This window comes from Colletotrichum fructicola (genome assembly GCF_000319635.2).
Source record: "Colletotrichum fructicola Nara gc5 chromosome Unknown KSG_Nara_v1_contig09, whole genome shotgun sequence".
Lineage (NCBI taxonomy): Eukaryota > Fungi > Ascomycota > Sordariomycetes > Glomerellales > Glomerellaceae > Colletotrichum > Colletotrichum fructicola.
Window position 1 is genome coordinate 259,408 of NW_027094059.1, and position 26,513 is coordinate 285,920.

General features: G+C 57.2%; 6 protein-coding genes across 6 annotated transcripts; 3 read left to right on the forward strand and 3 right to left on the reverse strand.

Annotated features, from left to right (window-relative positions):
- Positions 1-1,295: 1,295 nt before the first annotated feature.
- On the reverse strand, positions 1,296-2,557 carry lip2-1-0 (Lipase 2; the record flags this gene model as incomplete). Its single annotated transcript, XM_032023092.1, has 2 exons — positions 1,296-2,241; positions 2,304-2,557. The coding sequence occupies 2 exons, from the start codon at positions 2,555-2,557 to the stop codon at positions 1,296-1,298; spliced, it is 1,200 nt and encodes a 399-aa protein (XP_031880160.1).
- A 1,662-nt stretch (positions 2,558-4,219) lies between these two features.
- Positions 4,220-8,659, reverse strand: ekc1 (Extragenic suppressor of kinetochore protein 1; the record flags this gene model as incomplete). Its single annotated transcript, XM_032023093.1, has 4 exons — positions 4,220-4,978; positions 5,608-6,276; positions 6,327-7,919; positions 7,976-8,659. 4 exons carry the CDS (start codon positions 8,657-8,659, stop codon positions 4,220-4,222), a joined length of 3,705 nt encoding a protein of 1,234 aa, XP_031880161.1.
- Positions 8,660-8,893: 234 nt separating this feature from the next.
- CGGC5_v014348 (uncharacterized protein) lies at positions 8,894-10,091 on the reverse strand (the record flags this gene model as incomplete). Its single annotated transcript, XM_032023094.1, has 3 exons — positions 8,894-8,928; positions 9,439-9,586; positions 10,053-10,091. The coding sequence occupies 3 exons, from the start codon at positions 10,089-10,091 to the stop codon at positions 8,894-8,896; spliced, it is 222 nt and encodes a 73-aa protein (XP_031880162.1).
- A 2,925-nt stretch (positions 10,092-13,016) lies between these two features.
- ALD2-1 (Aldehyde reductase 2) lies at positions 13,017-14,187 on the forward strand (the record flags this gene model as incomplete). The annotated part of the gene is made up of 4 exons (XM_032023095.1): positions 13,017-13,280; positions 13,333-13,513; positions 13,564-13,736; positions 13,789-14,187. 4 exons carry the CDS (start codon positions 13,017-13,019, stop codon positions 14,185-14,187), a joined length of 1,017 nt encoding a protein of 338 aa, XP_031880158.1.
- Positions 14,188-15,308: 1,121 nt separating this feature from the next.
- On the forward strand, positions 15,309-17,675 carry CGGC5_v014350 (G-patch domain-containing protein; the record flags this gene model as incomplete). The annotated part of the gene is made up of 1 exon (XM_032023098.1): positions 15,309-17,675. The coding sequence occupies one exon, from the start codon at positions 15,309-15,311 to the stop codon at positions 17,673-17,675; it is 2,367 nt and encodes a 788-aa protein (XP_031880092.1).
- A 2,831-nt stretch (positions 17,676-20,506) lies between these two features.
- On the forward strand, positions 20,507-25,452 carry cysJ (Sulfite reductase [NADPH] flavoprotein alpha-component; the record flags this gene model as incomplete). Its single annotated transcript, XM_032023099.1, has 3 exons — positions 20,507-20,659; positions 20,712-21,510; positions 21,563-25,452. The coding sequence occupies 3 exons, from the start codon at positions 20,507-20,509 to the stop codon at positions 25,450-25,452; spliced, it is 4,842 nt and encodes a 1,613-aa protein (XP_031880091.1).
- Positions 25,453-26,513: the final 1,061 nt, after the last annotated feature.

Sequence of the window (26,513 nt, forward strand, 5' to 3'; positions counted from 1 at the left end):
TAGTTGTTCAGAATTTTTACCGTGAAGCTACTCTGTTGCTTTTGTCGTCATTCCCTTTGTAGTTATCAATACATCATGCGCGATTTGGTGAAGCAGAGTCTCATCGGGTCGCAACAGGGCCCAAGGTAAGTTTTGTTCCGGCATGCTCTGGGTAATTGGAAGGGTTCTCGTAGATCTTGCTTCCTTCTTTCAGGATCGAGTTCTACAAGTATGTGCTATCATGAGCTGCCCCCATCTACCAAGTACAACCTACATGAAGAACAGTTGTCCATTTATTCTCTGTAGAGTGAATTATGCCCCTTTGATATAACACATATTCTATATTGCCTCTTGAATCGCCACATCTTTTGATATCCGTCAAACTTGGACCAATTTTCGAGCTCATCGTGATTCGTGAGGGCCTAGGAACTACCCTCAACACATGACTACTCCATGTGCTTAAGACAATATTTTTCCAAAATCCATTACTTAGTGACCGTACCTAGTCCCGCCGAACCACTCCAGATAGACTGGAGCTTCAGAGAACTGAGCCTGACCAGATGTACTCCTCGATACCGGGCTGGATTCGGTGCTTACGTGCCCATGACATTCATATCAATACGAGCCAGCTCAGCAAGGCGGCCTTCCTCATGTGAATGACTACAAGTTTGTTCAACCAGATCATCAAATGAACCATCCACGAACGGGCTTAGCAAATAGAACGTTGAATCATTAGAGCACAAAGATCTATGCACATAGGAGAGTGCCATACAAGGTGCCCAATCTATCACCATCGTTCTTCGAGGCGGATTGTACGAAGATTCTCGGTCATGTAGCGGCGCATGCGGCGGAGTATCGCCATCGGTCTGGTTCATGCACGAAAGCACCCCCACATCAAACAGCTAGATATCAGGTTCGTTATCTCAGGGGACGTCAGGCAAGGCACACCACCAACCCCTGAACCAACATCCAACAGAGACAGCCCACAATCTTCACCAACACGAACTACGCGGCTGAGCATGCGCTGCGGCCCCCAGGAACGGCCCGCTCGCCAGGCACCTCGACATACGAACCATCTGCACAGCTCGTTGGTCCAGGGTCACATTGGGGGCGTTACCAAGACCAACCAACAGACCTCGGCGGTTAACGACATCTCACCCTGCAAGGCACACTCTAGCATACGATGAAGGTTCATTGTATTAATCCAAGATGATCATGCTATTCAAACGCCAAGTCTACACATCCCAACCAACTCCCCCGAAGAATAATGTCCTGAACGAAAGTCGAGAAATCCCAACCAACCTCACTATGCCCATCTACTGCTCAACCCTCCCCTCAACCTTCCACGCGCTCCCCCTCAACCACTCCCCAAGCACCTTAATCACCTTCACCGCCTTCGCGTTCCCGTCCCGAATAGTCTCCTCATCCGACACCATGGCCCCCATCTCATGCATATCAAACGCGTGAATCACGTCCGGCACAAGCAACCACTTCACACTCCCCCTCCCATCCCTCACCTCCCACCCGAACCGCTCGTCCTCCGTCTCCAGCTCCTGCGTCTTGGCCACCTCCTTCCTCCCCACCACCGCCGCCGTCACACTCTTCCCACCCAGCTTGCATGCAAACTCCCACCCCTCCCAGGCAAGGTAATCCAGCTCCGCGCCCACCACGCACACATTGTCCGGGAAGTCCGCCCTGTCCGCGTACTTGGGCGAGAGCAGCGGGTCCTTCAGGTTCGCGCCGTACGGCACGTACGCCCAGTCGAACACGGGCGCGAACTCGAGCACGAAATCCCGCTGCTGCCCGCGGATCCCGGGTAACATGCCAATCTTGTACGGACGGCGGTGGCGCTTCTTCTCGCAGGGCGTGACGAAGTCCACGGGCGGGTAGATCGGCATGACAGCCTTGGGCGCGGCCGTGGGGTGCTGCCGCACGCTCTTGAGCTGGCTCAGACACAACGACAGGTTTCCGCCGGCGCTGAAGCCGCCGATGACGATGCGGGATTTGTCGATGGGGAGGGAATCGTCCTGCACGGCGGCGAGGTAGAGCGCCTCGAGGTCGTGCAGGCCGTTGGGCCAGGGCGCCCAGGGGGCTTTCCAGTAGTTGAGCGCGACGACGAGGGCGCCGTTGAGGTCGGCGAAGGTGCGATTCCAGGCGTCGTCGTCGTCGGGCACGCCGATGGAGAAGCCGCCGCCGTGGATGGAGAAGAGCGTCGGCAGGGTTTGCGGGGATGTCTGGTCGTAGTCTGAGGGGAAGAAGATGCTATCCGGCGTCGTCATGTCAGTGGACTGCGCAGGTACACGGCAGAAATAAAGGAAACGTACCGGATGAGGAGGTTCGGTCTGCAGGGGTACTGCTTCATCAGGTCCGGCCTCTGCGCGGCCGACTTTGGGAACCAGTACGTCTTCCAGAACTCGAAGCTGGCCCGCTGGTAGAACCAGGACTGCAGCCAGGACAGCTTCGTCCCGTACACGATGCGGTTCATGAGGGGTGGCGCTTGGCGGTAGACTTGCTGGGGATGGCGGGAGTCGTCGTCGACGTCCCCGTTCGTCTGCGCGATCATTTCGCCTTCCGCCATGGTTTTATAGGTTGCGCTGCTTCAGCTGCTTGGCAACGGCCTTTCCCCAGGTGTTTTGGCGTGAGGTGGTCGCAGATGTGGACGAGACCGTGTGCTGCGATGCGAATAGGTTCTGGGACAACAAGGGGAGGGCAGCTTCCTGTGTATGTGTATGTTGCATGCAGAATGCAGTGACAGGATGGTACTCGGACGATTCTGGGCATTCAGGATCCAGGAACAGGAACGAAAGGGGTTTGCAGCTACCTATGTAAGGTAGTCTACGTGCGGACTCGGGGAGGTGGACGCTCCCGAGAGAGAAGCTGCTCGAAGGGACGGAGGTTAGCTAGTGATGCCAAAAACTTCAGACGTAGACGTAAGGCCAAAGACGACACGAACGAGAAGAGTCAGCCCACGCGAGGCTGTCCGCGTCATCGTGCGTTGAAGCAGGCAAAAGGGGGCGTTTTCTCTGCAGGTCGTCTCGTCTGGTTTCACGAGTGAAGCTCAGGGACGCGGGCAGAGGCAAGAGACCGAATTTCCGGACCGTGTCGCCATCAATGACGGGCCTGGGACGCAGTTCTTTCGCAGTAAAACAGGCAGACTGTGAAAGAGAAGAGACGGTTGACTCACGCGAAGATAGATGCCGGCGTAGAAGCCCAAGGCGATGACAGAGACGAAGCGGACGATGATGTCGGCCAGGTTGTGCGACATCCACGACAGCAGAGAAGATGAGCGGACGGCTCCCGCACCCTCCCGTGCCTGATTCATCCTCGTCCCCCGTTTGCTTTCTTTTTTCCCGCAGCGGCGTGTTATGGACAGGGAAGGGGGCTGGGTGGGATGGCCACGTTCATGCTGCTGCTGTCAAAACACCAGACGTGCGCATCTTGTTGGATGCATGTGCCTCTTCCTCCTCCTTCTACTCCTCCACTTAGTACTCAAGTTGCGCCTGAGCGAGGTTGCCCCTCGGCCGGCAGCATCCCCGGCTTATCGCTTATCGGAGTCGGGGAACTAGGAACCCCCCATTGACTTCCATAACTTAGCTAGCAGCTACAAAGTGTTTAGTCCAGGGGTCCTATGGTGTCAAAGCTCCCCTGATTGGACCCTTCAAGCGCCCCGAGAGGATCAAACACGGTATTCAATGCTCACTCTCCCCATCCATATATACGTTCAAGATGTCTGGAACCCCTCAATTGGAGTATAATGTGGAAAGACTCAGCCGGAGAACGAGTTCGTTTGATGTCGTGAAGTTTGCCCGACTTTGAAGAATAACAACTGGTATCCCGGACTTTGTGTTTGTTCCGGCGCAGTCCGGAGCTCCGGTCTGGCCTCGGGCCCAGCTCCGGCGGGGCGAGTACTAAGGATATGTCGATGCAGAAAAAACATTTGCGTGCACAACAAAGGAGGAAACCAGTCTTTCCCCATCAGAGATGTATGGAAGTCAGAATACAGTCACCAAACAGGAAGCAGTCAAGCATGCTCTGTAGATAAACCAATGAGTGATTTCACAAAGATTGGTACTGAGGCAAAAGATACAGTTTAGCATCAACATATCCCCTCACAACTCTCCCATGATTCGTTTCCAACGTGTTCTCCATTCAATCATATTCTACAACCATGCAGCGTAAACAAAACACATATAGTACAAGCAGACCCGTCTACCCACATGAATAAAGACATCTATTCATCTCACAGGCTCGACGGCTTCTGCACGACAACCTCCTCATCGTCATCCGCCTCCTCAATGCTCGTTCGCCGCGCCGCCTCCACGGCCGCCTGCACAGGCTTCTCATCCTCTCCCGCCACCGTCTCCTCGCCTTCCTTCTCGCTCTTCTCGTCCTTGCCGTCCTTGGCGCTGCCAAACGGCCACAGGCTTCCAAACGCCTTGCCTCCAGACCCAGGCGGGTGCACCGCAAGAGGCTTCAGGATCACGTTGTCGTCCCCGTCGGATCCCGGCGCCGGGTCAACCTCAGGCATGGCGAAGTCCCCAAACTCCTCATCGTCGTCGTCCACCTCGTCGTCCGAGTCGTCTTGCCCGTCGAATCGTTGATTACCACCCCGTCGCGATACCCCGCGCCACCACGATCCCCGGCCTGACGCACCCCACGCGCCAGTCACCGCCCCAGCTGCTCCAGAGCCGTGATTGCCGCCGTCGTTATCGTCATCATCGCTGTCGGCATCTTCATCTTCCTCGTCGTCCGCGAACGGATTCTTGAGTCGTTCCCCCTCATCCTCGCCCTTGTCGTCCTTGGCGTCCTCGTCGCCGTCCTCGCGAGAGGCCGTTGCAGCGGCATTGTTCTTCTGGTGCATGGCGAGCCGGGCTGCCAGCTGAAGGCGGGCTCTGGAAGGAGGAATGTTCAGCGGCGGCGGAGGAGGCGGCGGTGGCGGGATGGATGGCGGGTTAAGAGATGATGATGAGTTGTTCAATGGGTCGGTATAAGCCCGGAACTATTGAGCGATATTAGCTGGGCGGTCCTGGCAAAAAGGCGCACGCGAAATGATTCCCCGGATGCAAGTCATTGTCGTGAGCCCCAAAAGGTCGAGTGGATAAAAGTCCAACAGTTGTGCCTGGTATCCCAAGGAATCGACGCCGGTACGGACGGGGAACATGTAAAGCCTATACACTACTCGCCGCCCTCCCTGTCCATCATGAAAACGCGCCCCAACACCACCCGGGCTCTGACATGTCCTGCCTATTCCTCCAGTGTCTCATCCATATCGCTTCTGTTCAGTCTCCGTCTAAACCACGCCACGACATCCAGCGAGGGCCGAACCATACTCATTTCCTCATCTGGTTCCTCTCCGCCGCTCGTCTCGCCATCTCGATACACAATAATCGGTTCGTCATCATCATCGTCCTCATTGCCCAAAAGCCCAAGTCCAATGCCATGACCAGCGTAGGCGTGATCCTCATGGAAGATGTGACCGCGAGGGGACCTTCTAACTTCATCTGCGTACTACGCATCTTTACTGTCTTTCTCCTCGTCCGAATCGGGGTTGTTGTCCAAGAGTGACTGCGTCCAGGGGTCCAACGCGGGAGTTTCCATCTCACGGAGCTCAGAGAGCATATTACTCACCTCATTGTTGACGTCGTCCTCGTTCTCTTCTTCACCTTCGTCTTCCTCGTCGCTAGAGCTGCCGAAACCGGACATGAGAGTACCCGAGCTAATGGCAAAGGGTCCGATTCCGTTGCCGCTGTTCTCCTGCAGGTCCATGTTGCCGTTGAGTCCGGCATCGGCCAGGGCGCTTGACCCGGTGTTTCCTCCAGAGTTGGAGAAGGATGAGCCGAGGCCAGAAAGACCGACTGCGGCCAGTCCGTTGCCAGACATGCCGGCGCGGTTGCCAAGGGCCACCTCTGGTCGGACACCACCAAGAATGGCGTTATCACGCTCTCTGGTCTCCGCGAGGGCTCCCTCCACGTAGTTGATCCATCTAGGGTCCATCACCCGCTCGAGAACCGTCTCCGACAGCAGCTCAGGAGGGTGTCGTTCCGTAAACTTGACCACCTCTTCAGCGATCAGAGTCAGGTGACCCATGTAGCCCATGCGGGTCTTGATCTTGGCCTGGGACTCGTCGCTAGCGAGCTGGCCTTGGATTATGGCAGAAGTGATGTCTGCGGCCTCGAATAATGATACGGCCAGCGTAGGGTTGAAGCCCCTGTCCATCGGGCCATTGAAGACCTGTTGAACGATATCATATACCACGTTGTGGAGAAAGTTGTTCCACGGGTAGGCGAAGAAAAATGACTACTTCCGTTAGCTCGATTCTGATGCGTTTCTGGGGCTCTTTGGCTTACTAGGATGGTGGGCACAACGCGATACTCTACAAATTGTTGCTTGAGGTAGTCGCCGACTACCGGCTTCACAGTGCTAGGGTCGGGCCGCTCAGGGACGGCAGGCGGCTGGTCTGTGTCTGCTCCCGGGGGCGCTGGCGCTGCGGGTGCCTCTGGGGCCGGAGGAGCCATCGGAACTTCCGGGGCAGGAGCAGCTTCTGACTCGGCCTCCTTGTCCTCCGCTTTGGCAGGAGAGGACTTGGCAAAGAGCGGCGCGGGCATGTCTTCCGGTCGGGGAGAGATCGGGGGTTCGGGTGCGGCCGGCGCTGTCTCAGCCGGCTCGGTCTTGGCCTCCGACTCGGTCGCGCTGGGGGTGTAGACGACAGAGGAGTCAGACTCGTCACCCTTCTGGCTAGAATCTTCTGAGACAGCGCTTTGGTTGGCCTTCTCATCCAAAGACATTTCTCCAACCTTGGAGATCGTCACGTCTTCCGCAGTCTTTTCCGAAACGTCCTCCTTGGGCTCATCCTTGGTCTCCACTGGCTTTTGCTCCTCGGCGGCGGGTTCCTCAGCCTTGACTTCGGTCTCCATCGGCTTCTCTCCCTCGGTCTTGGTTTCCGTGGCAGCAGGGCTCTCCTCGCCGAGAGGTGCCTTGTTCTTGCTGGGTGAGAGCGGCGCAACAACCAGGTCGGGGTCATCAAATCTCTGCTCCTTAATCTTGTCGTCTGCCACGTTAAGCCTAGGGGAGCTCAGGGGTTCGTCCACGAAATCGTCTTCGTCTCTGTCCAAGAAGGATGATGCCGGAGCAGCAACAGGAATCTCCTCCTCGGCCTTGACGAATTCGTGGGAAGTATCCTCGTTCATTTCGCGGCTGGGTTCGACCTCCTCGAAGCCGTCGTCGTCTGAGATGTTGGTCACTTCCAGTCTGCGACCCTCCTCGGGAGATGAGTGGCCGATGCGCATGGTCAGGTCGTCGGTGGACTGGGCCTCCTCGCCCCGGTTAGGGGAGAGCTTGCCTTCCGTCCTCAGTCGCTGACGCTCGGCGTCCCGGATTGCAATAACGTCCTCGGAACCAACCTCGTTGAGCAAGCCCATGTTACTGCAGTGCAGCAACTCGGCCATCAACTCGCAGGTCTTGAATCGGTCGAAGCCGAGAGGCTCTATCTTCTCGCCAAAGGTGGATTCCAAGCGATCCCTGTGAGCGGGTGCGTTCATGATCAGGTTGACAAAGTCGGGAACGTGTTGCGCAAACAGGCGCAGGAGAGTTCCCAGGTAGATGGGATCTCTGCTCGAAGGCATGGAGCTGGATTCGGTGCCGACATCGGGGTCGTAATCCGAGTTGTTCTTGCGGATCACCTCAATAACGATGCCCACACCAACCGTCAACGGGTTTCCGCCTCCTAGCATGTACTTGATGAGTTGCTCGACGCAAGGCTGCGACACCAGCTGCCGCGTAAGCTCGTTGGGACCGATGCACTGCTGCTCGTTTTGTGACGCGTTGGCGGAAATGGTGATGATGGCCTTGATGAAATCGCCGGCCGCCGTCTGGACAACCCAGCTGTGTTCGGGGCTGAGGCAGGTAAGCAGAGTCGGCACGACGTCCTGGGAGTACAGCCACTGTTCGGAGCATCGTTAGTGTCAGGTCGCTTCTGGTGGCCGCCAGAAACACTCACCTCGACAACACCCTGGCCGCCCTCGGTGCGGTCCAGAGCAATAATCTTCAACAATAGGTCCATAATCATGGGGCATTCAACGTGGCGCAGCAGGTCTGACACGGCATCCGGAAGTGATTTGAGCAAAATAACCATTTCTTCCGTCTTCTTGTCGAACAGAGCCTCGTTGACCTTTGTGAAATAGCTGGCCTGGAGAGGGTCCAGCGGGGTAGGGCGCTTCAAGAATTGCCAGAACTCGCGAATCAAGGGCTGGTTTTCCATCAAGGCCTCGTAGATGGACCAGGTGTCGGAGGAGAGCACCTCGGCAGCGACGTAGGCATAGCGATTGCGCTTCTTCTCTTGCTCCTCTTCGTCATTGTCGGTGTCTGTGGCGCGCGAGGACGCGCGGGGTCTTGAGAAGGGAAGCAGGCGGCCCTTGCCTTTGGACTCGTCGGCGGGTGCTTCTTTGGGTTCTTCGGTGTCGGCCGGGGTGGCGACGGGCTCTAGTTTCGGGGCAACGACATATTCGAGCAGGGTCTTGAGGACGTTGTCCTCTCGGAGGTATTCGATAAGCTTTGTGTTGTGCTGCTTAAGCTCCTGGATGAGATCGCTCTCGTCGAGCAGGTCTTCGACGGTGAAGTCGGGCTTCTCGAGGATGGTATCGATGGTGGAGATGTTGGCGTAGCCGCCAAATCGCCAGAACATTTTGGCGGATTTTGTAGACGATCTATGTCACGGCGCCGGAGGGATCGCGGCGACGATGGACACAGAGCGGAAGCAGAGTTAGGTGGTGGGCAATGCGGCGGTTGTGCATGCGAAAGTCGGTCGACTGTCCGGGCAGGCAAAGGCTGGTTCGTAGGTGGGTAGTTGAAGGGGTGACTCGAATCGAAGGAGGGACAGATGCAGTCTATGCCAGTCTTTCAATGCATGCGAAGCTCGTTAGGGTATATCGGTCGCTTGGAATAACTGGTAAGCTGAGGGCGGCAGCGAGATTAGCGACGTGGTCAAGCGGAAGGTGTGGTGTCAGCCGGATGCAGCAAGGACGAGGGCTGAGGTGAGGAACTGAGGTGGTGAATTGTGATGTCGCCGGCGGAGTGGAGGGGCCGGCGCATCGGGGTCGGAAAAAGAGGAGCTGATTGATTGATAATGGAGGGGGAAGAAAAGGTGCGGGAAAATTGAGGGTGCAGCACAGAGCAGCAACAGTACGGCGGCACAGCAGCCACAGCTGGGTGCAGTCGTCTTTTTTCCGGGGAGATGATGATGGGGAAGATGGTGATGTCGTCCAAGTTGTCGCCCACGTTTAGTGCGAGTGCAGGAGAGAGAGATAGACGGAGGAAGCGAGAGAGAGAGAGTACGCGCGCACACTGCCTCTTCGTAGCTGCAGCAGGAAGCAAGCAGGGCAGCGAGCGAGCGAGGCGAAGCAGAGAGGCAGCGAGTGGTCGGGGAGAGGCAGAAGACGGGACGGGACAAGGGTTCGCACGTACAAAAGTGGAAAAGGCGTCCAGTCCAGTCGGGTGTTGTACAGCGGGCGGCGGCGGACCACGGTATTCGATAAAGGAGAGAGTGATATGGAGAGGACGGGCTGATGCCGGAGCCGTCGTCGCTCGTGAGGTTGGAGGCGACCGTCTCGTGCTGCGATTGCGGTCGTTGTTGTCGACGTTGTGGTCGTGGTCGTCGTCGGGTGCGTGGAAGAGGTAGAGGTAGAGGTGGTGGTGGTGGTGGTGTTCGGGAAGAAGAGGTGGATTGGGAAATCGCCGTAGGTACACTACCAGGCTGGGTAGGGTTAAGTGGGAACCCGATGTCGTCGAGGTCCAGATTGAACTTGCGCAGCGGCGGATTTGAGGAAGGTACCTTAAGGCTTAGGTATGGACCTTCTTAGGTAAGGCCCTTCCACTATTTGCTGATGTCCGATATGCTAGCAGCCACAGACTTCAGTACCTTAGGGGTTCGAGTCGCTGGAGGGACGAGAGGCCTTGGAGCGTTCAGTGCACAAAGTGCCTTTCCTCCTCCCGTCAGTTTTCCCGACGGCATGTGCAGCACTGGACCTTGATTTCGGGCTGAGCTGGAGCGACGGGGGCCCTTCCCCCCGGTAAGGTACCTTACCGGAGAGGTAAGGACCTGAGTGAGGGGCATCCATCGGGTGCAGATTGGGTTGGTGCACCGCCCGTGGAATGGTGTGGTGGTGTGGTTGGGTTGCTTCCCGCCGCCTTCTAGCCTCTTGTCAGGCCGCTGTAGCCCTTAAGCGAGCACGCGATAGCGAGTACAAGTACTCCCAAGCCACTTTTGCGTGCGTAGATACACCCACAGCTGAGGTAAGCACAGGCAAAGCACCAGCACCTGCACCTGGCTAATCGTCGAGGACTCAGATAAGGTCGAGAGAGAAGCCCCGATCGCAGACAACAAAAGAAAATAACAAACGCAATGGTGAGACTAGACGGCTGCTTCGGCCTGCTCTAGGTCTGACCTGACTGCCTTGTTTTGGACGCTGTCTTCTCTGCGTCTTCTTCTGCTTCTGTCACATTCAACTGCGTCCTCGACTCGTTCTGGTGTATGAGGGGCTCACAGAGTCAGAGTCCCCCCAAAATCCATGTGAATGCCCTCAGCTGCAAATCTGTCCAATGCCGTCCCGTTCCATTTCCCATCCATGGCCACGGTCGAGATTTTCAGAGTGCCCCTCCTTGCCCTCCTGCTCCCACTGCTGACCCCTCCAGGCTGAGGTGCCCGAGGGAAAAAATTGGGACAAGTGGGCGCCCGAGATCCACGTCGACTTGCAACTCAATTGGTGCCCTGGCCTGGATGCCCTTTTTCGCCATCTGCCTGCTCCAGTCAAGTCCCATCCTCGTTGTGTGCGTCTGTTGAGCAAGGGTTTTGTTGAGCGAGTCCAGACGAGGATAGGGCCCCTCTAACGGCAATTGTTCTTGCTGTGTTCAACTCTCTCTACATTGTATCTTACTTGGGTACACAGGCATCTTCTATGGTGTTTTGGGCCACTTCCCGCTGATGCTTCCAAATTGATGCTCCCACAAGTACCTTTCCCACCAAATCACCATTGCTGTTGTGCAGCACTCGGGTCGTGGTACAAACTCAATAACACAACGACATAATATCGCCCCCATCACCAACGTCGTCTGCCATCATCCTCAATCAAACCTGCACACGACCCTTGGGGAAAAGGGACATCAAAGAGAATTAAGAATCCGTCAGCGTTTCTTATTCCGAGCTGTACCACCCTCCCCCGGCACCATCTCAGGGGCTGCTTGTTCATCTCATGTCTCTCCCTGAATCTTATTCCCCTGTCCGAGTCCTCCATCGTTCCAACCCCCCATCATCATGTGCTCACAAGCCATGCTGCCTTGCTGCCGCTGGCATGTGAGCCATTTCCCCATTTTGACTTCCCCCTCGACATGCACAACACCTTGAACACGTAGGAAAACAGAGACAGCCACCCGCGTCTTCCCACTGCGCTGCTCGTCCCGTCGTCCACCGTCACGCCTCTCATCCCACATCAGGGCCAAATCAGCAGTCTGCCGGCCGTCGTCTCTTCTGCAGCCCCCGGCTTGCCACGTTGCTCAACCTCCCTGCAGAACACACCTCCCACTCCCACGTTGTCTGGTCACAAGCCAGCTTGGAGACGGCTGGTCGGCTACCTACCCCCCGATCCAGCGATCCAGCGCCTGGCCTGGACCGTTCAAGTCAGATCTTCCCCCCGTGGGCTCCCCCAAACAAAGTTTCCCCCCCGTGCCGCACGTCACCCGCCTAATATTTCCTCCGACGGGCGGTGGCCCAAGCGACCCGTGGTCCGCCATACCGTGGCTGCCCGCCCGCCTCTAAAAATAACGTGCAAGCGCTCGCGGAGGCCATTAAAGCGACATTCACCACCTTCACGTTCTGGGAGAATCAGAATGAGCCTCTGCTGTTCAAATTCACTAAGGCGTGGTCGCAAGTTGCAAGTTGTGAAGGGTGCGATTTTTGGACATCTCGATCGATGTGCTTCTTCCGTCATGACCACTGGCCCACGGCGCCTCAGCCTGCTTTGCTGCAGGTAAGCTTGCCGTCGTAACGAGATGCAAATATGCGTAAAGTTCGACGATCAGGATACTAGAATGGTAATTTGTCGATACTCGGAAGCATAGCACTGCCCGAACATGCAGCAATATCGCAATGCCTTGGGTCATGGCCTATTTACCCGACCACGTCCTTTGATGTGGGTAGGTAGGTGTAAGATTGTTGTGCAAGTTACCCTCACATGTAATCCGACCTGAGCTCTCACCCAACTCATGGCATAGCTACGACATGAATTATATCGGGTTTTGTTAGTGGGGAACAGAGACATTCAGAGACGTTCGGCCCTCAAAACATATGGAGTTCCGGCATCCTCGACCTCACTCGGGGTTTGGCCTAACTCCTAAAATCAATATAAGCGACATCCCATTTGTCAGCTCGCATTTGCCATGGACTTCCACGGTGCATGATAATCCAAGGTAACACAAACCCACCTGTGCCCAATGGTTCTTGAAAGAAGATAGTCGTAAAATTGAAACGCACACTCTATGCAGTAAGCAAACCATTGCAACGGCGCAATTCAACCTCCTCGCGAAGAGATGTGCTTGTTCAGGAAATCGCGCCAACTTCGGACGGCCTGGTGTCATGTCCCAATACGTCATAGCCGGCATATGGATTTCTCTCCCCCCTTTCAGAAACGCCGTCTACACAGTAAAGCTATTGTTTGTAATCCAGTCGGGCTAACTAAAACCTCTCGTCCACTCTTTTGGCCCCGTTTCGGCGCGTTGGATGGATTTCAAAGCTCCACCGTGGGCGCCAGGCTGCTCTGCCAGTCTGATGTGCGGTTCATCGACCGTCCGTTCGGCCTGCTCTATTGAGTTTTGTGTTCGGATTGAAGCCATGGGTTGAAACAGATAAATAGTTGACTTCGTCCTGCGTTAGTAGCTGTCTTTGAATACCATGTTATCATCACACCAACAAATCCAGCATTCACATACTTGATACCAGCTACCTTCAACCTTGCTAGCATCAACTTGCCTCAACCTTAACTTCAATCACAATGGCCAAGCTCAACGCTCTCCCGCAAGGCTCTACGGTCCTCGTCACCGGTGCCAACGGCTACATCGGCTCTCACATCGCCAACACCATCCTCGAACAGGGCTACCGCGTCCGCGGCACCGTTCGCTCCCCCAAGCCATGGCTTGACGAGCTCTTCCAGAGCAAGTACGGCAAGGACAAGTACGAGTCCATCACCCTCTCCAACTTTGAGGATGAGGAGGCCCTCGCCAAGGCTTTCGACGGCGTTTCCGCCGTTGCTCATGTCGTAAGTCTAGAGAGGTCTTAAGCTACGTAGACAAGTCTGACAAGTAACCAAGGCATCTGATGTGAGCTTCAGCAAAGACCCCAACGCAGTCATCCCCTGGGTCGTCAAGGCCACCGAGACCGTCCTTGCAGCAGCAGCCAAATTCCCCGCCATCAAGCGCGTCGTCCTCACCTCGTCGTCTTCGGCAGTGATCATTCCGGAGACTAACAAGCCAGGTGACCGCGTCGATGAGAGTATGTTCCAAGACACACCTACCATTGTCCGTTTTCCTAACATGCTGTAGACACCTGGAACGACTCCGCAGTCAAGTCGGCCTGGGATCCCAGCCTGGCAGAAGACAAGAAGCCGTACTACATCTACGCCGCCTCCAAGACCGAGGGCGAGCGGGCGGCGTGGAAGTGGGTAGGGAAGAATAAGCCCGGCTACGTCTTCAGCACCGTCCTGCCCAACTGCAATGTAAGAGCCTCCCCCCTCATTGCAATGAAGCCCGCACACTAACACACTCCAGTGGGGAGAGATCCTCCACCCCGAGATCTACGGCTCGACGATGGGCTGGGTCCGCGACGTCCTAAAGGGCGACTACGAAGCCTTTGCGCTTTACGTCCCGCAGTACTTCGTCGATGTCGTCGACACGGCCCGCCTGCACGCCATCGCGCTCCTCGGCGAGAATGTCGAGTCGCAGAGGATCTTCGGCTTCGCGGAGGAGGTGAACAGGTCCGACGTCTTCAAGACGCTGCGTGCGCTGAGGCCGGATAATGAGAACATCCCGGAGCCGGACGAGAACGAGGGGCATGACCTGACGGAGGTCGTGCCGGCGAAGAAGGCGGAGCAGCTGTTGAAGGACTATTACGGACGGGGATGGACTGGGTACAAGGAGAGTTTGGAAGCTGGAATCAGGGGGTTGTAGATGAATCTTGCGATGTGCGACGGGCATGAGAATGTTGTACATACTGCAAGTCTATTGTGTTGGCCAAACTAGCGCGCTTGAAGGATGATATTTGAGCTCAGAACAAAGTGCTCTTTGAATTGTAATCCAGTATTAGTTTTTGTGAGGCATTGAGACCAAAATAATGCCTCACACATTCATCGGAACTCCTTGAGTAACAGTTCCTTGAGCAAACCTGAGCGGACCTACCCCGGCAGCAGGATTCATCAACCGTAGTCTCATCATGATATGTATCACCATTACGTACCGAGGCACAATCCTCCACGTTTTGTAGCAACCAGCAAGGTCCCCGAACTTCCACATATCATAGCGTCTGTGGCGCTGAATCTGATAAGGCAAGTGACATTCAAGTTTTGATCTTCGACGGACTCGCCCAAATATTCATTGAAACAATATCCAGGAGCTTAGCATCAAACATAGAAGAGCTCTTTTCCTACGAGAGCCGCTTTTCTTCTCATAACCCAGTATTAAATGGCCGAGTCAGCGCACAACAAGACTCTGGGGCAAGAATCCCCCGAAAGTGACGATGAGGACCAGCGCTTTGCCAACCGAGTCAACCAAGCTTTGAGAGAGTACGTCGACATGAGACACGGTCAAGGGCATCACTGACAATTTTCAGTTTCAACCATACCGTCCCGCTTTCACTGCTCGCCTGCAATGTCATGATGATTGCGGGCTTCGACAGAGTAGATGCCAACTGGCAAGCTCTGATGGTCTTTGGCTGCTTGGTACTTCTCAGGGTCATTGTCGGTGACCTGGGGCAATGGCTCACAAGTCTAAGAAGGAGATTCTGGGTATGGCTGACAGGATGGAGAGTCTTCAATCTTTCTTCGATTGAGGAGAAGTCTTAGAGTGATGAAATCTCAGGTCATCATCACCAGTTGCTTGTTGAGTTGAACTATCAGGGTAGTCGCGGAAAGATACGTTCCTTGCACGTCACGTGGAGATTAGATAAGAGACCCACCAAGTAGTAGCTCCAGTGTCGGTGCCTTTGAATGATGCACTTCCCAAAAAGTACCCTGACTTGAATCCAAACATTTGGCCTCCTCGACTTCGCGCCGCCGCCTGCGCATCTACACAGCATGGCCAGTTTTCCAACATTCGACCCCTCCCGCTTGACGAAGAAGGCCGCCGCGCACTACTCGTCCGAATCAGAAGAGGACGACGATGACTTCCTCGCGCCGGTCGCCGATCCGTCGCAAGATGACTTCAGCGACCTCAACCCGCGCAAGCGCCGGCGCGTTGGCAATACGAAAGAGCGTGCTGCACTAGGCATATTCGCGTCAGATAGCGAAGACGATGGACCTGGTCGGAGATGGAAGAAGAAGAGCCTGAGGGACAAGGGCATGAGCTTTGTCTCGACAGGCGCGACAACACTCGACGAAGACGACGACGACGCGAACGATGCGAATGCCAAGGAGTACTCCGACGATGATGAAGACGACAACGAGGACGATGACGATGAAGGAACTGGAGGTGTTGGCCTCGGATTCGGTGGAGCACAGCGAGGCTTGGGCTTCATGTCTGCCTCGAAAAAGGACGGCGACGACGAGGAAGCAGCACCGGCACGTTCCTTTGCAAAAACGAAATTTGACGGCAAGAACCCACTCGGCAGAGGCTTTGTACCCTCATCTGCGAACGTACCAGTCTTGAACCCCGACGTCGCCGATACACCCTCGATGCCCAAGATGGCTCGGCCAAGCGCTTTCGGCGCGAACGGGGCCAAGGGCAAACCGAATCCCAAGTCCTTTGGCGCCAGAATGATGGCGAAGATGGGTTACAAGGAGGGCGAAGGTCTCGGAGCGGACGGGAAAGGTCGCAGCGTTATTATCGAGGCGCACCTCCGACCGCAGGGTGTTGGTTTGGGTGCGGTCAAGGAAAAGTCAGAACACGAACGCAAGGAGGAGAAGCGGCAAGCGAAGCTTCGTGGCGAGACCGTCATCGACTCGGACGAGGAGGAAAAGAAGAGGAAGCGGGAGAGGAAGAAGAAGGTTGCAAGTGCGGGCGACAGCAGTGCCAGCACGCCGAAGCGGCAGAAGCCAAAGTACATGACAGCCGAGGAGCTCAGGAAATCCGCCCCAGGACTGCACATCCCTGAGGCCTTTGCGCCCATATTGGACATGACGGGACCTGGCAACAAACTCCTCACTACCTCCTCTGGACTGTTGACGCCGACGTCTGCGGCTGTGGTGGAATCTCCCGAGGTGGCGGCAGCACGGAAGCTGGTCAAGCGGGCACACGCAGACCTGGCGGCCTTTTCAGAAGAATGGAGGAACCTGGAAGAACGAAAAACATGGGTGGACCTGGAGCTCCGGGAGCGGGAACAGGAGATGGCTGACCTCGCTTCGGACTTGGGCAGGCTTCAGCTGTTCTCTAACATTGTCACCAACGAGCTTCCAGCAGCCACGGAATGGTCGGATGTCATCCGGTGCCTCAACAAGGCAGTGGAGCAGATTGGGTCTACGACAGGAGAGATTGCAGATCTCGCCGTGGCCGCCATACATCCCTTCCTTCGCGACCCCGATTGGGACTTGCTCGAGGAGCCCACGCGGTTTGCTACAGAGCTCAAGGGCCTGGGATCGCTGCTCAAAAAGTCGGGCGAGGGCGACAAGAGCGTGGACAAATGGGACTCGACGGGCCTGAGCAACACTGACCTCTACCGCCAACACCAAAAGGCCACGACGCCGTACGAGAGCATGATGTACAAGCTGTGGTACACAAGAGCCATGTCAGCCATCCGCGACTGGGACGTCTTCAACCCGACACCTCTCCTGGCCGTCCTAGAGGCATGGAACGACCTGCTGCCCCCCTTTGTGCGCGCCCAGTTCCTGGACGGCGTCGTCCGCAAACTGGAAACAGCCGTGGCGGAATGGAACCCGAAGAAGAAGCGACAGAGCCACAAGCTCCCGCACCTCTGGCTGTTCCCCTGGCTCCAGTACCTCCCCTCGTACCACCTGGACCCCAAGGGCACCGGGCTGGTCGCGGAGGTTCGGAGAAAGTACAGGCAGCTCATTGACGTGTGGGAGTTTGATCGCGGCGTGATCCCGGGCCTGGAAAAATGGCGCGAGGTCCTCGGCGACCAATGGCGGCCGCTCATCACGGGCCATGTGCTGCCGGCGATGGGCCGGTACCTGCGCAAGAACTTCAGGATCGACCCGAGCGACCAGGAGCCCTACCTGCCCATGCTGGAGGGCGTGCTCAAGTGGTCTGACATCCTGACGCCGAAGGTGCTGGGCGAGGTGATTGTCGCTGAGGTGCTTCCTTTGTGGCATGACAAGCTGAGCGAGTGGCTAGGGCTGGAGGAGGCCAGCTTCGAAGAGATTGCTGCGTGGCTTGAGTGGTGGAGGGACAGTGTGTTCCCCGAGAACATTAAGAACCTCAAGTCGGTTCAGGCAGAGTTCAACAAGGGCTTCGCCACCATCGAGAAGGCGTTGGAGGGTATGCTTTAAGCGGGATTCGGATTCTAGGAGCATGTCAAGATTTAGATACTTAATTACCCCATACCCTTCCCTGGTATCAGGTCGAAGCTGTTCAATGGTAGGCCTCACAAGCAAAGCCAGATTCACTGCCGTTGCAAAGTCGTCCCCTCTTCTTGCCATTCGCCCAGAAAAAACACAGAAACATGCCCTGTTTGCAACATGCGATACCAGTCAGAAACGCCACCAGCTCATGCTACAAGACTTGGGCGGCGGAAGATGCCGTCCATTGTGATATTCCCAGACGGCGATTACACCCAGCTCGGACTTGGTCGACCTGTCATATACGCCATCCCAGCTCTTCTTCGGCCGGACGGACGGACATTTCCCCCAACCAGATACGTTGCGACAGACCCTTGGCCGGGGCCAGCTTAAGGTTCTCAAGTTATGCCATTAGCTAACAGAAAATAGCCCTGCCCCGAGCTCTTGATACCAAGCTTTTTGGGAAACAGGATTGCGGGTCGCAGGCGTTGTGGGAATGGAGCTTGGAAGTTGCAAAGCCAAGCCGCAATAAGCAGCGGAGCATAAAACATGGAGATTGGGAGAGACAGGCACACACACGACAATCCGAGCGCTTGCTGGGGTGTTTGACGGAAGAAGAGATTTCTTGGGTTGCTTGACGGGAAGTTCCCTGCGGCAGTTGAGGTTCGGGAGGTTCCTTGGCGGTGTGACACGCGAGCGTGATCGCCGGAAAGGGGGCAGAAACACCGTGACGGCGAGGAGGAGTTCGCGATCATTGGATGATGGGGGTGTATTCCTGGAGCAGCCTGTTGCATTAGGTTATTCAAGGATAATTCTAAGCTTAACCTGGGCCGTTCAATGAGCATTCGAGAAGACGAGCCAAAGACGCGCGAGCCTATGGGCTTGCTTCCACATGGCCGAGTGGCCGCTTTTCCTTTTCCTCTTCCATGTTGACCGCGACACCGTTGAATGCAGCCAAGATGCCATCGCCTCGTCTGAAGCAATGGCGCAAAGTGGCAGTTTGAGCCCCTGAAACTGGACGAACACCTCCCCCGTCAACGTAGATCTTGCCAGCCAATGAAATGCGCTTATGTAAACACCAAGAAGAAGTGCCAAAGAAGTTTAAAGCAAAAAAGGTTCGGGAAGTGGGAGCCTCATCCCTTTTACGATCCTTGTTCTTCAGTCTTCTTCTCTTCACCCCTGTTTCTCACCATGTCTTCAGCTCTTCCTTCGTGCTCCTGTGCCTTTCGAGCCCACGTCACCACTTTGAAACAACCACAGCCGTGAAACCTGGGGGGCCAAAGTTGAAGAGGAAGAAAAGAATATTCGGACGAGCCCCAGAGCAAAGCCTCCCCAATCACAATGCTCAGTCTAGCGTAGCTGTCATAGACACCGCCTACCAACGTCCGATTTCCGACTGTTATGGCCCCCTACGAGATCTCTCTCCGCACGGCAGCACGATGCTCCGAGCTCGTTGTGGCCCCATTGGATCCGCCTGCCACGACGAAGACGGTGGAGAGCTGTGCTTTGGGATACATTCCCGCGGGATTTGGGGGCCGTGATGATAAGATCGAGAAGGCTTCTTCGCAATGCGGAGGGTCCACTGCGGTGACCTGGAACAGAGACACAAGGAAACAAGCCGATTCTCCGATGCCATGAAGTTATTTCTGGGTCACTTGTGTGGCGTTCAAGTGGAATGCCTGGCGATCAGACTGTGATATGATCTGACTGATGATGTCCCGGTGGACGTTTCTCTACCGGATGATCAGGAACCAAGACGCAGGAAGACTTGTCCAGCCCCCAATGGCAGGGCAAAGACCAGCGGTAAACTGCACTCGGTCATCACGAATGTGACCGTCTGATTCAAGTGAACAGATATGGCTACGCTTTCTAAAGATACAAGAGCGGCCTCGAGGATGTAAAAACACCCCGATATGCTCCTCCTACGCGCTCACTCCCACCGATGGCCATCGGCAAGGTAACACCAACGCAAGGCGAAGCAAACATCCGGTCGATGTTACTCGCCACCTGAGTCCAACTGAACCCCGGCCATCATCCATCAACAACGCCGCGGACCTGTCATCTGTAGTTCAGACCATCTTCACGGCTCCACCAGCACAGGCCCCTACAACCTTGTGCGGCACTTGGCGTCGTCTCATCACGTTCCCAAAACAGGGGAGCAGGGCCACCGCCAACCAGGGACGGACTAACCACCCCGAATAGCCTCACGGGCGTCTTTACACTCACAATTTCGCTTGCTTCTCTTCCAACGTCACGTCACGCCTGGCGCTATCGTTGCGCTTGTGGCTTTCCCCAGACCGCCACGGCACTTCCCACCACACCCCTCCTCGGGCGGCCACATGGGCTCCCTCGATTCTTGACACCGGCCAGGAGCCGCCATCATCCCCCCCCCCCCCCCCCCCCCCCCCCCCGGTCTAGAACCACCTCATCAACGTCTCAAATACGGTTAATCACTAGCGTGAGGCTGTCGCTGCACGCTGTCAAGGATGCCATGTTTGGGCCTGCACCGCCAAGTTGGCGCTAGCTCCCCTACATCCCCGGTCGTGAACAGCTGAGATGCTTTGCATACATATTAGTACATATCAATGTCATCCCGTCTCCCGCGCGTCTCCGGTAGCCGGTCGGATGAAGTTGGTCTTCTAGGGCTATCATCTCGATAGTGTTCTACAACCACCTTCGTGTTTGTGTGTTTTGTGTGTATTTTCGTTTCTCTTCTTTCTAGCCTTGACGGCACCTTTTCACACTCTTTGCCCAGGTGGCTTTACTGTCTAATCTTGCTCTCTATTCCAGAGGCAGGTCCCTGGCGTCTTATTCTAATAATCATGTCTGAACGATCGTGTCCCGTTTCGGGGTCCATTGGTGGTGGAAGATGTCCTGCGGGAAATCACGGGCAGTCTGCGAGCAGGAGAGTTGGTCCCCGGGGTTGCTCATTTTCGGGATACACGCAGCCTGGTGACCTACATGCAGCTTTCGACGTGAGTGAGGAGGAATAGGCGGTTCAAGGCCACATGGAGCTGACTCTGGCAGATCCCTCGAGGCGTCGATGTGGACGAGTGGCTTCGTGCCCGGGAGCGCAAGGCCATCAACGAGATTATCTACGCAGACATCCCCTCGGCGGAGACAATTACACATGTCAAGAACGTCGACACGCTTGTAGCCGACGACAGAGACCTCTTGGCCGTGGCCCTGGGCGCTCCAGCCCGCCAAGTCATCCTCCGAGCCGAAGGAATCGGGCACCAAACCGGGTGGAAGGACGGCTACCTCAGCGCCGAGTACGGCTTTCAGCCGCCCGACTCCAACGAGGCCGCCGGTGCTCTCGCCAACAGCCCGGGACGAGTCTGGTCCGACCTCTGCGAGCGCATGCCCGGTTGCGTTTCCAGAGGACGCGTCCGCGAGTCCGTCGCCGCGCTGCCTCTCGTCGAAGGAACGGAGGACAATATTCCCGACCAGGCCTTGTGGGCGGCCATCGTTGCCCTGGGCATGCTGTGCTCCATCTACCGGTACGAAGACAAGAATGACGGATACGATGGGGTCAGCATCAACTCCATTTCAACAAAGCCCCGCGTCGAGATGAGCGACGATCTTGGGCCTGAGCTGGTTGGGATCCCGAGGACGATTGGACTTCCGTACTGGCAGGTTTCGAGACGCATGGGACGCGCCATCCCGCACTTGACCTTCTTCGACCAGGCCTCGTACAATATCAAAGTGCGGGATCCGACTTCGATCTACCCCTACATCGGCCGCTTCGATAATACAGACTTGCGATGGCCCATGTTCGGAGAGCGGACCGAGATTGCGTTTTTGAAAGGATGCGCTGACACGTCGGGTTAGTACGAAATCGCGTTTTGAAAGACATACACAGGCTGACACTTTGATAGCATCCTTCCAGCATGGCCCTGATGCTATCGCAGCCTGCCAGGAACACGTCATGAACCGAAACAACGAAGGCCTCCTGCGAGAAATGATCAGACTCAAGGAGATCCTCGAACGAATGCCGAACGCCTTTCACTCCATCTCGACCAACCCGAACTCGGGCGACAACTACGTGTCTGCCGCCGAGTGGGTGCGATGGGGCAAGTTCTCCGCGCCCCTATCCAAGAGATGTCCCGCCGCTTCGGGCCTCCAGTTTCCCCCCTACCTGCTCATGGACGCCTTCCTCGGCCGCAAGAAGTACGATTCCTTCCTGGGAAACGAAGGCCTGCACCTGAGAGCCTGGCTTCCCTCAAACCTGCGAGCGTTCATCGCCTCTGTCGAGTACCATTACCGCATCCCCGAATACGTCAAGCAGTCTGGGGATCCCCGTCTAATGGGCGTCTTGGACGGCATTATCGAGGCTTACACGGGCGAGCGTGGGTTCATGGGAACGCATCGGTATAAAGTGTTTGGCATCCTGGAGGTGGCGTCCAAAACGGGCCGCACGGAAACGAACGGCGCATCGGGTGCCTCTGACGACTCGGGAAGACCATGGGAGGAGGTCCATCGCCAGTTCTCGGATGCTATGAAGGAACGCTTGGAGCCATACCGCGGGAACATCCCCGTCGAACCTCATGAGATGCGCGGAACGTTCGAGGAGTGCCGCTACAAGTCACGCATCCTCACGCGTTCCTTCGTCGACTCAGACCACGAGCGGTCCATCGCCATGGTCACCCTCGACCTGCACAACACGGGCATCACCTTCCAGCCGGGTGACCGCCTCGCCATCATGCCCCTCAACAGCTGGGAGGAGTGCGCCAAGGTCGCCGCGGCTCTCGGTCTCGACTCGATGCTCGACGCGCCTGTCCTCCTCGACCGCAAGTGGTCCCGCTTCGCCGAGCATCTCGATACCGTCTCGAACCATGGCGTCGCCAGCCCTGCGTCGCAAGTGAAGAAGTTGATGGTCAAGGATATTCTGCGTCGCGGCCACCTTGCCCCCTTGACCCAAGAACTCGTCCTCAAGATCCATGCCATGTTGAGGGCGTCATCCAACACTGTCCTTCAAGTGCTGGCAACAGACGAGTGGCCAGTCCGTGGCTCCCTCGGTGACCTCCTCCAAGCCGCCGTGATGGATACACCGACGCACATCTGGGACCAGGCGTTTGACCTCTCCAACGACGTCCCCTGGCTGAGCGACCTCATCCCCGTCGAAGTGCCCAGGACATACTCCATCTCCAACTATCCCGAGGAACTCCTCCCCAGCACCCTGGACCTCACCATCTCCCGCGCAGAATACAACCTCTGCGCCACCTTCGCCGGGAAGTCCACCATCACCCGCTCCGGCGTCAGCAGCGGCTACCTCAATCCCGCCGTCGGCTCCCCGGACGACTTTGTGTCTGACGAGGACGAGCTCTTGGTCGGTATCTCGCGCCCGATCGCCTTCCAACTTCCCCTCGACGCCTCCGCGCCTTGTGCATTCTTCGCCGGTGGCAGCGGCATCGCGCCCTTCCGAAGCTTCTGGCAGGCCCGCTGCGGCCGCTCCGTCGGACGCAACATGCTCTTCCTCGGCGTGCAGAACCGCGAAAAGTTCTGCTACGAGGACGAGCTGCGGCAGTACGTCAACGCCGGCTTCATGGAGGTCCACCTCGCCTTCTCCCGCGACAGCCGCGGCCTGGCGTACGACCCCTACATGCGAGACCTGGTCGAGCGCCGCACCGAGCCGCGGTACATTGACTCGCTCATCGCGGAGCAGGGCGCCAGTGTGTGCGATCTGGTCATGTCGAAGAAGCAGGGCGGGCTGGGCGGATACCTGTACATCTGCGGCTCGGTGGCCGTCTTCGACTCCGTTATGAGCGGTCTGCGCAAGGCCATCTACAACCATCGCACGGCGACAATGGAGTCGACGGACCTCATCATCAACACGGCCTTCGCCGAGCGCCGGATCATGCTGGACGTCTTCATGACGCCCAAGCCGCTCCCCTGCAACCGTCCCACGATCCCGCTCTCCCAGCTAGCCTCCCACACCGGTCACCGGCCCGGGGGACGGATGTGGATCAGCGTTCACGGGTCCGTCTACGACGTGACGGACTTCTGCCCGATGCACCCCGGCGGCACGCTGATTATCAAATCGAACGCCGGCGTGGACTGCACCAAGTCGTTTGATAACCTGGCGCACACTAACAACCCCGAAGTCGCCAGCCTGCTCACCAAGTACTTTGTGGGCCACCTGACGCCCAAGCCGGAGTACCACGACGCCGAGGAGCTCAGCGGCCTCTACGACATGTGGTCCGCCTACCTCCGCACGACCGTCGAGACGCTCGTCTCCCAGCAGTTCGAGATGGACGACATCCTCGGCTCCTCGAAGCTCTGGTTCCAGGGCAGCCTCATCAACATGCTCGGCGTGCGCATCTTCTACCAGTACCAATCCCGCCTCCTCCAGGGTGGCTTCTCGGCGCTCTTCGGCCCCAAGTTCCAGGAACTCGTGCTGAAGCTCTCCTTCGCCATGGCCAACAACGCCGCGTCCCCGGGCGCAGACACCAAGCTCCCCGACATCCTCGGCATCATCGCTCGCGCCAAGACGTCGTCCGACGCCGTCGCCACCTCCAAGGAAGTCTCCCGCATCGGTCAGTTCATCTGCGACTCGGAACCCGCGCGCTTCATGGAGCGCGGCATCATGGACTACGCCAACAAGTCCGTCCAGCTCGACATCGAGCTGCTCGAGGACATTCGCGAGGAGGCGTGCCACGGCATGGACGCCTTCGACACCATCATGAACCTCGACGCGGCCTCGGACGCCCAGCGCGTCACCGCCCTCTGCCAGTTCCTCATGCAGATCCTCGAGCGCATGGCGAAGCGGCTCGAGGTGTTCTACTCCAAGCTGGCGCAGTGCTCCATCTACCAGCCCGAGATCGAGCGCAACCCGGCGCGCACGCGGTGGAATCTCGTCCGGCGGCGCATCCGCGACGGGTCCTTCTTTGTCTTGTCCCAGAACGCCGTTGTCGGCGCCGCGCCGGGGTACAAACCCGTCCAGGAGACGGTCGAGTTCGACAACGTCCTCTCGCAGATCCAGCAGACGATCCGCAACGCGCCGCAGGTGGCCGCGCCGCTGCCGCCGACGACGCAGACGATGCAGCTCAACGAGCGGCACAGGGTGCGCACCAAAGCCCCCGTCAACGGCGCGTCGGCGTTCGAGTCGCACCAGAATAGCAACGCGCTGAATCGCATGTCAACCTTCATCGACAAGAACATGCGCGCGATCCGGAGACTAAGCAAGATGCCGCCGATGCCGCTCAACATGTCCTTTGAGCAGATGGTCGCCGCGAACCAGCCGCAGTTCCCCTCGCACGGCGTGACCACCCCGCCGTCGAGCCGCGGCTCGAGCCGGTCGCCTACAAGGGGACGGGCTCCGGGCCCCGCGAACGCGCTGCACATCCAAGGGTTCCCCCACGGGCGCGCGCCGTCGCGGGCCGAGGAGTCGATGGCCCGGATCCCGCTGAACCGACGCGGCACGAACGGGTCCGACGGCGGGCGGTCCATGTCCTCGCTGTCGTCGCAGCAGCACCATCATCACCAGATGATGATGATGCACCACCACGGGATCCCGACACCGATGGCGACGCCGCCGCTGGACTCGAACACGGCGATACAGAGCATGGTGAGCCGGTTGAATCTCAAGTCGCGGAGCGTGGCGGGGTCTCAGCCCGCGTCGCCGGCCTTGTCGCTGGACGAGAAGGGGCGGATGACGCGGTTATCGGCGGGGTCGATGCATAACCCGCGTGCGAGGTCGACGAGCACGTTGAGGACGTTCAAGTTGGTTGCGAGCCAGGAGCAGGCGAGGATTGCGCCCACGTTTTGAGGGGTGGTAGCTTTGTGTGCGGCGGACAGGCCGCAGTAAAATAGGATTTCATTGTATCAATTATTGTCTATTTCTGAAGTCAGCCGTTTTTGGAGTCTTGACTGTGAGTGAAAACGTGGTCCATTGATTTCGACTTCGCGATAATTTGTTTCTCTACCGCCTTCTGGTTATCCATGAATCAACCAACGGCGTGTGGCCTTGGTTCTTTGATCGACAGAAGTACTTCGAAGCTGTTCAATGGTGCCTGTCTTGCTTGACTGCGACATCTCGTAGGCAGTGGCGACGATCACCCCTTGGGGACCAGCAAAGGCAGCAAGATGCTCTCAGATCACCTTTTCTAATGCATTGTTTGAGCCTCCTCGGAACTTCCTGGACTCAGCAAAAAGATCAAGCCAGATCGCATCTGATGGCATTGTGTCCAACCCTGACTGAGCAATCGGGACAGACTGGTGAAAGAGACGAAGAGACGAACTCCAATTCATCACCACCAGCCACAGGTGAAGCACCCCGGTTGTGTGTGGCGAGTGAGCAACGTGGCTGACCACCTCACTGTGGCGCAGTCTCCCGCCCAGAAGCGCCATCGCAGCTCCACGTCCAATCAGCGCCCAACCCTCCCCCTCCTGCAAATGCAGCATCGCCACATCCCAAGCGCATCTCTTCCTCTCTCTCGGCGCGTACACCAAAGTCCAACAAATCAAGCTACCCATTCCTCCACCGCCGGTCCCATGATATCATCCGTCCCCTTGGCGGGTGTCCCGACGTAGCCACCGCTCCGCCCGTCCTTGCCGTCTCAGCATGATCGCCCAGACAGGGACCACCCCAGGAAAGCCATGTCATTGCCAATCTTTCTGGTCTGGCTACCCACCGCCCCGGCATCGCCTCCGAGCTCTGTGGTGTTGGTGTCATTGTCAGTGGGCACCGTCAGAAACATCCCAGGCTGAGCTGAGCTCTGCTCTCCCTCGGTCTCGCTCACCAAGACCCTCGACCGCGCGACGGACTGCGCCCGGCCACAGAGACGGATGAAGCGTTTGTTCTTGGTTGCCTTGCCCCCAACCAAGTGA